At 35.7% G+C, this 9,219-nt stretch overlaps 1 protein-coding gene across 3 annotated transcripts; it reads left to right on the top strand.

The window, feature by feature from the left end:
* Window positions 1-527: 527 nt before the first annotated feature.
* Rrp42 (exosome complex component Rrp42) lies at window positions 528-9,219 on the top strand. Of its 3 annotated transcripts, XR_011446697.1 has the most exons (8): window positions 528-909; window positions 2,098-2,297; window positions 2,366-2,531; window positions 2,603-2,797; window positions 3,322-3,375; window positions 3,783-3,924; window positions 6,916-7,022; window positions 7,097-9,219. XR_011446697.1 is itself a non-coding variant. In XM_070293187.1 (6 exons), exons 1-6 carry the CDS (start codon window positions 853-855, stop codon window positions 3,885-3,887), a joined length of 879 nt encoding a protein of 292 aa, XP_070149288.1. In that variant the 5' UTR covers window positions 530-852; the 3' UTR covers window positions 3,888-3,952. The 3 variants fall into 3 exon arrangements, 2 of the variants coding, with proteins under 2 accessions (XP_070149288.1, XP_070149289.1); XM_070293187.1 differs by lacking the exons at window positions 6,916-7,022; window positions 7,097-9,219 and having other exon boundaries at window positions 530-909; window positions 3,322-3,477; window positions 3,783-3,952; XM_070293188.1 differs by lacking the exons at window positions 6,916-7,022; window positions 7,097-9,219 and having other exon boundaries at window positions 532-909; window positions 3,322-3,434; window positions 3,783-3,952.

A 9,219-nucleotide genomic window follows, 5' to 3' on the forward strand; every position in this document is an offset into this window, starting at 1 on the left:
AAACGATTAGATAATTTTAATTATCAAAAAGTTAAAGTGGTCCGTCTAACTTTACGGAGCTTCAGTGGAAACAATACATTAAATTCGATGCGCACCGAAACAGAATCGGATTGACGACTTCGGTGGAAACTAGACCAATAGCGGGATTTAGTAACTTGCTATCGACAGTTTTTAGTATCGTTGTAATTAGCGACAGCCAATGGCAAGAGCAATCCTGATGAGAAGCGCAACTCTCATAGGCTATTGTTCGCTAACGACAACGATAATCGTCGCTAAGGCTCGTTCTACAATAAGTTACATTATAGTTATATACCAATAGTTACATTATCCATCTTTCTTGTTAACCTTATTTTTCAATAATACACTATACGACTTAATGTAGAATGGTAAGTCGCAACAATATCCATCATACGACACACGACATACAACTAGCGACATATGACTTTAACATACGACTTATTGTAGAACGAACCTAAAGACATTAGAAAATCCCGCCACAAATTCATTATGTTTAAATCTGTAACAAATACGCTTTCTGTAAACACAAATACATTAAGGAACGTCCTTATTTAATGCCACTTCCGTACTGATTGTACCAGAACGTATGTAACCTTACGTATGTAAGGTTCTGGCCATATTGACCCTAGATCAAGAACAGGTGCTATTTAAGAAAGAAGAAGCAGTAAGCGTGCCCGTTGCATCTGCAATTCGTATATATTGGATGCAGCCGGGTGGGGAATCGGAACAGCCATATATGTCGATGATTGTGACAAACAGAAGCAAATATTTTATATTCATGATTTTGGATTAAAGTAAAATCGATATTTTTGTGGAAAAATCAATCTCTTCAGAATGGCTGAGACTCCTTTGGGCTTAGGCGAGAAGACATTTATTCTTCATGGAGTCGATGTGAGTGTATTTGTTTAATGATGTTTTCAATGTAATCACTGTATTTCAATTTAGCGAATATTTATTTTTCAAAAATCAATTATCTCCGCTATTTTAAGTTATCCTATAAACATATACATATATATATAAATAGTTTAATTAATAATAATTAATAGCAATTAATGGGATAAGTTAGCTTAAAATAGTGGAGATAATTGATTTTTGAAAAATAAACATTTGCTAAATTGAAATGCAGTGATTGCATTGAAAACATCGTTATCAAATATAAAAATCTTATAAAATATATAATATATATATATATATATATATATATATATATATATATATATATGTAGATTATTCCACCAAAAGTGGTCAACCCCTTTTATCATTTAAACTAAAAGAGATAGATCATAACAAATATATATCAAATTAAATGGTTCAAACTGAACTGTATTTTGAGTATAGTGGTTGCTTTCTAAAGCTATCCGTTAACAAACGGAGAGATATGCATAATTGTTTTATAATAATGTGAATATTTCAATATAATAAAAGTTGTAGCACTATTTAAAACGAATTTAACAATGTATGATAAACTGTAAGTATTTTACATATTATAGGAGTTTTATATCGACTTAAGATATCACGGGCGATGTCTAGCTTTTCACTTTTTGCCCTGTGTTATAGCCAACTTCTGACTTGTGCATTAGAGATTGACATATATCATGTTGTTATTCGATCATAATATTCAATCCGAAGTTGGCCATATTGCAAGACTAAAAATGAAAAGATAGACGTTGCCCGCGATATTTTAAGTTGATAAAACTCGTATAATATGTATAATATTTACATTATATCATACATTGTTGCATTTATTTCAAACTGCTATAACTTTTTTCTTGTTGAAAAATTCATATTGTTGTAAAAAAATTATGCTTATCTCTCCATTCGTTAACACATATAGCTTTTGGAAGCAACCATTATGCTCCCAATAGAGTTTGAACTATTTCATTTGATATATATTTGTTACGGTCTATCTCATTTAGTTTAAAAGATAAATGGGGATGACCATTTTTAGTGAGATATCTTGCATATTATATATTTTATAAGTTTAAATTTTATTTTTACATATTTTATTTATACATTTATTTATTTCCTAATTGCATTTACTTATTAATTTTCCTAATGTAATAATTGAATATATTTCAGCTTGATTTGAGAAATGATGGTCGATCTAGATATCAATATCGTTCCATCGAGATCGAAACTAGACTGATGCCACATGCACACGGATCGGCGAGACTTCGCATTGGCAACATTACAGATGTATTAGTCGGCGTGAAACTGGAGATCGACACACCGCATGCCGAAAAACCGGACGAAGGCAAAATGGATTTTTTTGTAGACTGGTATGCACACTAGTCTTAGATTTTTTGTTTTAATATCGAATATCATATTTTTATTACCTCTTCCACAGTTCTGCTAATGCTACACCAGCGTTCGAAGGCAAAGGCGGAGACGATTTAGCGACCGAGATAAGCAATGTTCTTTCCATGGCTTATCAGACACCAGATGTCTTTAACTTAAGACAGTTGTGTATAATACCTTATAAGAAATGTTGGAAAATGTACGTGGACATTTTGGTAAGTATTATCAAACGATAGAATGCTATTTAAAAGTCTAAAATCCATTCTCTCACCTTTTGTTCTCCTAGATCCTTCAATGTGGTGGAAATCTGTTTGATGCTGTCGGCGCTGCTGTGAAGGCAGCGTTATATAATACTGAAATTCCAAAAGTACTTGCAGCAACGCTCGATGGCGGTGAACCGAATATTCAGGTCTCAGACGATCCTTATGATTGTATCAAACTCGATATTTTGACGTACCCATCAATAATAACAATATGCAAGGTATATATTAATCCTTAAAAATATTTCTATTATTGCATTGAATATAGCATTAAGTTATTTTTTCTCTAGCATATGCTTATGTAAAAAATCAGCAGATTTTTTTTTTCATGCGGAAGATATTTCTGTAAAAAGATGGCTTTATTAACATCTTTTTTTCTTTTATGTTTATAATTTTAACTATATTTATATTTTATAATCATTAATAGCATAAAAATTTAATATTTAATTAATATGAATGTTAAAGCTTTTGCACAATGCTAGGTGATAGCCATAGCGATAGGCGATAGCGATAGAAATAGAAACAAAAAATTCCAATACTAGGAAATGCATATTTCAATGCAGAATGTTATTCTCTGCAAAGAACAACATTCTGCATTAGCATATGCATTTCCTACTATTGGAATTTTCTGTTTCTATTTCTATCGTTATCGCTATCGCCTATCGCTATTGTTATCGCCTAGCATTGTACAAGGGCCTTTAACGTTTTGACTGAAAAACGATAAAATATTTCCTTCTTTTGACAGATTGGTGACAACTTCGTGATAGATCCAACGTTAGAAGAGGAATCGTGCAGTGCGGTTAGTCTCGTTATGTCCGTAATGCCGAATGGCAAAGTGACATCTGTGGTCAAGCTGGGGTATGGCAGCCTGTTGCCTAATACCTTAATTAAGATGTTGGAAGTAATAATCTCTAAACGCTTTTTTTAAATTTTTATACATATAAGATTAAAAGTGAATATTAAGATCGTGCATTGCTTATTCTTTGCTTGCTTATTCTCTACTTTCTTATTATGTACCACTTCTCTTGCATTGCTTTCCCACTGATTTTTCGGATTTGCATAATTATGTGATGACATGCATAGAATCAGAAAGTGAGTTTTCTTATTCTACATGATAGGGGAAAGTAAAAAGAATAAACAATATAAGGGTTCGATTGTAATATAGAATTTGTTTTCGAATCTAAATTTTCGATTTCTACTTCACAGGTAGGAAAGGGCATTGGTCTTAAATTAAACGAAGTTCTTAAGAAAGAATTAGAAGAAGAAGATAAGCTCGGCCGAATAAAACCTCTTTATGGCTTTCTTAGATAATACACATGCAATATATGTTTATTGTAAATTCTAAAAGGTATAAATATATTTTTTTTAATTCCTAATGAATTGAATTCATCATGTTGTGTAATGTTCTTTATTATTTAATTATAGCAAACGTCATAGCACAATATTTCTCAAGTTTTTTTGCAGAGTCTTTCATATAAGATTTTGTGAAACATTATAATACTTTGTTTTTATTGTAAATTGTCATGAAGCATAATTTGAGAATCGCTGCAGTTCTCAAGAGAGGAAGTTCTTACAAAATGTGAGACGCGTGTTTATACATGGGACAGTAAAGCAATGATTTAATGAAATAACAATACCACAGGATCATGTAGTATCATACTGAACAATAATCATTTTCACAAATGCAACATTATTCAATAATTTTCATATTTATTAATAAACTTTATGTCGCACGTAAAATATAGCATGTAATTTATAATAGATTGCGTAAAAAAAAGGAGTTGCAAATCTTCTTGTCGTTCTTTGACTAACATTAAACAATTTTGATGTAAATATTCTTGAAAAAAGTCGAGCAAAATTTTGAGAAATCCAAAGATAATAAACAGAGATTATTATAATAAATTAATAATAGTAATGAAAAGCAAAATGATCTTGCCGTGTACTTTACACGAGAACCAAGGTCTAAATATTCATTAAATCGTTTAAGGTTCCTGAGTAGTCACCGTAAAACTCCGAGTTGACGGTGGCGACATAGGAATAAAGATGCTGCGGTAGGAATAAGAACCCTGTTCAACGACTTATCATATAAGTCTTACAGTGCTGGGATTTACTTGCACATTTTGGCCCGATTTCGTGACTCACGCCTATTGTTCCCCACTCCCAGCGTCACCGCTCGTGCGTTAGCAACAAGTCTCCAGATACGCGTAACTAAGGAACGCGACGCTTTGCCTCAGGAGCGTCCGTATATAAGAATGCCAAAATATAATAATAAGACAATACTTTTCTGTAATTAAAAGTTTTTCTTCAATATTTTATATCAATAAATTATAAAATATTGAAAAAAAACTTTTAATTCTAAGAATTTTCGCGGTGTATTTAGAAAAGTATTGTCTTATTATTATACAATATTTGGGCATTCTTACATATAAACGCTCCTGAGATGAAGCGTCGCGGTCCTTAGTCACGCATATCTGGCGACTCGTTGCTAACGCACGAGCGGTGACGCGGTGAGTGGGGGGCAATAGGCGTGAGCCACAGGATCGGGCCGAAATGTGCAAGTAAATCCCAGCAACACTGATATAAGTGAACTGGGATTTATATGTAACTTTCGGCTGGATTTTTTAGCTCACGCCTACTGCTCGCTGCTCCCCTCTTATCCCTCGCTCCTTAGCAACGCATCACTGCATCGTAAATCGTAACTAAGGAGCGCATCACTTAGTTTCAAGAACGTGCGTATCACAAATGTGATAGCACAATACTTTGATAACCATAAAACATAAATATTTTGAATTGTTATAAAACGTACTTATACGTAATTAATAATAGAATAATAATTATTTTTGTTATTAATACAAAATAAAATATTGAATAGAAAATTTTAATGAGAACCTCTACTATTAGAGAACTAGAGTATTGTGCTATTATATTTACGAAGCGCACGTTCCTGTGACTAGCAGAGGAGGACGCGACTTTAGGATTACCAAATTGAAAAAGGCTTTTATAGTGTAGTACTCTATTAGAAAAATACTTGAGCAAAGGGATAGAACGCAATGCTTAGCCATTTCCAAGAAAATGATTTAAACAATATGGCTTTCATATATCTGGCTCCGTTATATCAATTAGCGAAAAGGCGGTGTAGCTCGGGCATTAAGCGCGTGACTATCACGCATCCAATCCGGGTTCAATTCTTGTCCCTGCCACTCTTTTTCTCATTCTTTTTTCATACAATCTAACAACGAATATTTATTCATGTAAAATAAAGTTAATTAAATTAATTTTTTTTTTTAATTTGCACTTTCGGAAGGCAATTTTCTTTTAATTTTTTCATGAAACTGAGCATAATTTTTGTTAAACTTACAACCTTATTATTTTATGCATTCTATCCGATATAAAATGAAGTAAATAAAACGCCACTATTTGAACATAGTTATAATTTACCCAGATAGCACAAAACATCCTCAGGATCATCCTGAATATGTCCAGGACGGTTCAGGACATTTGTAGGATGTTTTAAGATATTATTATAAATATATTTATAAAAGTTTAATATGCATACATAATTATTTTTAGTTGTGTTGGCTATTTAATATAATTTAGAAATCTTAAGTATTATAATAAGTATGTCCTATAAATGTCCACTGGATAACCCCTGAATGTCCGTAGGATATATCTGCCCTGTCTATTATATTGGATGTCTTTTGGATTTCCAGAGGATATATACATGTGCAATTAATTGTTAATATTAATTTCGTTTAATATTAATAATTGAATTTGATGCGCACATTTTCATATATCCAAAATTATTATTTATTTAATATTTCATGAGAAATATTACTGTTCGCAACATTCCAAACACTTTACAAACAATAATATTCAACCGTTAGTTCGTTTGTTTACCGCTATGCGGCACGCGAACTCGTATTTGAGATTTGGTCATGAGAATTATATAAAGCTTGCAAAGAGCAACTGACAGGAAATTACAAATGTAATTATTTTTTATCAGTTCAATTTCTGATGCAATCCCAACATAGGGAATTCAGATATTGGATTGTTTAGAAAATATTACACAACTCAAACCCGGGAGCCAAACCTATGGTGAGATATTCATGTACAGCACGAAAGCCTCAAATATTAAAGAACGGTGAACTATTTTTAATAGATTTTTAATATTGGCAGTAAATAACAAAACATAATTTTAATTTATATTTAAATTTTAAAATTTGCTCCTTGAAACATACGAAAAATATCCCTAACATATCCTATAAAAATCCTTAGGATGTTCCACAGGATCTCTCTGGATTCTCCAGAGGTTAATATACTATCATTTACTCTTCCTCAGGACATCCAGAGGAGATCTGAGGATTACAATGGGATATCCTGAGGATATCCTACATATATGTCCTGGATGCCCTTTGGACGTCCTAAGGACATCCTTGTGCTGTCTGGGTAAGTAATACATAATGGCAAAATGCAAGATATATTCAATCTATCATGCAGTAGACTCAAGTTCGATTCCACAGACATATGTACTGTGACGTGACGTTTTTGGGACGTTCGTCACAAAGGCCGAATGGCCCGATCGGGGATGGTTTGTCGGGGGCCTGCGTTCTCTCGATTTAAGGAGAGAGCGGCCCTATCGTCAGATCGACGAGATCTGACGTTTATGGGTAATAGTTATCGGAAATGTAAGCTCGAGAGGAGTCCGCGAATTGGTTGTCGGCACGAGGTCGAACGGCGGGATTCCATCCGGCGGAAGAAGAGGAAGAGAGAAGAGCGATGGCCAAGGGCGGGAGTCCAGGACATCCAGGAAACAGGAGATGTCAGGTCGTAGTTTTTCAATCTTAATTACATTCATGGTGGCCAATATACCTCGCTGCCGGTAATTTTATATTATTATGACAGGAACAGAAGCGAAGGGCCGGAAGGAACCGGCCGAAGGGGCGGCCACTCCATCCGCGCGAAGCGAGGGAGTCCCAACGACGGAGCGGCGGGAGGACTCTTGATCATGGGCCTATTTTACGAGATAGGAAAGAGAACCGATCGGACTCTGCCGGAATTCCGCATCTGTCAGTCGAGCAACAACCGATTTTGGAAATTTCGGGGCGAGGAGCCCATCAACACGGCCGTGACAACCGCAAGGACCGCAAGGACCGCAAGGACCGCAGGACGGCCCTGCGTAACTCGAAAGCGCCACAAGTGGCGCGATAGCGATTTATCACGCCGGGGTGTCTCCTAAAAGACTCTCGCTCAGCACTGTTCGGCGAGCTGTACGGGAGGACGCAGATTTTCCGAGGAGCGAGCGGAATATTAAACCGATTAAGGGAAGCATCGAGAACTTCCTGCCGGTGGGACGACCGATTTTGTTGCCGAGTAATTATAGGTAATTAATTCGGATGAGTCGCGCCCTTAATAGTTGTCGAGCCACGCGTTTTGGTGAATTGACTTTGTGAATATTTTTGGTAGATTAAGTCGCACGGCCGACGGGCACATGTCGCTCATCCGAATTATGTAAAATAGGCTCTCTCTATTCATTTCGCCGCCGCCGACAGTCATTAATGTTAGTCTCGCGTTTGTGATAATTGTAGATTGTGAATTATCGGAATTTTTGCGTTACGCGATCAATATTCCGATTCGCGCAAAGTGTTGCGCCGCGCGACTCGTACATCACAGTCGTTCTCGATAGTTTTCGTATTATCTCTGTGTATTGTTAGCGCGTATTTGGTATATGTTGTAAGAAATTGGAGTCAGGAGAAAGCGAAATCCTAAAAATTCGTGCAAGAAATCTATCGGGTGTCTTTGAGCCCGCTATTAGTTTCCGCGAGTCATTCGAGTTATATATTTAGCATCTCAACGCAAAGGTTACCGTCATTGTTATCGAGACATATATCGGCTTACCGCGAGCCGGACCAACGGACCGATTCGAGTCGTACAATTTAACATTTTCTATTATATCGAAGCGGATTCACGGACGTGCATAAAGTAGTTATCGGCGCATTCGAGAGATTTCTTTAGTTGTCGCGGCCTAATTACGTCTCGTACGGCGGAAATCCTCGCGGCCGAAAAGTCGAGTGAAAGCGCGTAAGATGCCCGGTAATTTGATACTGTTGCGCACGGTCGTGCCGATCTCCGCGGAAATAACATACCTTATTCGCCTGTAAAATAATTACTGTCATCGAAGGCTATTATTTATGCAAACCGCTCTATACTCTTGTTTCTTTTTTAAATATATTATTGTTATCTCTATTTTAACACATCGAATGCTCATTTTGGCTCCCGTGTTCTCGACTCTCAAGATTTCTCCCGTCTCCCCCAAACCTCCCCTTCTACCATTTCGGGTATACTGAATAGCCGCGGAATTTTGCCGTCGCGTTAATTATCGGTCGCACGATTATCTTTCGGTGTTGCGTTTATCGTGAATGGTGCGGCCTGCCGTACCTGACGCCCAACTTGGTTTATTTTGCGATACCGGGAATTTTTGTGGATCGCGAGATCGATATTCGAAATATGCGCCCAAGGTGTACCGTGGGCATCGAAGAACCGCCCGCCGAATAAATAATTATTAATCAAATAATTTAAAAGAAAATTACGGTTACAGTACATACATTTTTATAATACTTTTTGTTATAAACATTATATTTTGTGT

Source organism: Polyergus mexicanus, unplaced genomic scaffold (genome assembly GCF_030449975.1).
Source record: "Polyergus mexicanus isolate NDT 795.1 unplaced genomic scaffold, iyPolMexi1.0 SCAF_3, whole genome shotgun sequence".
Classification (NCBI taxonomy): Eukaryota; Metazoa; Arthropoda; class Insecta; order Hymenoptera; family Formicidae; genus Polyergus; species Polyergus mexicanus.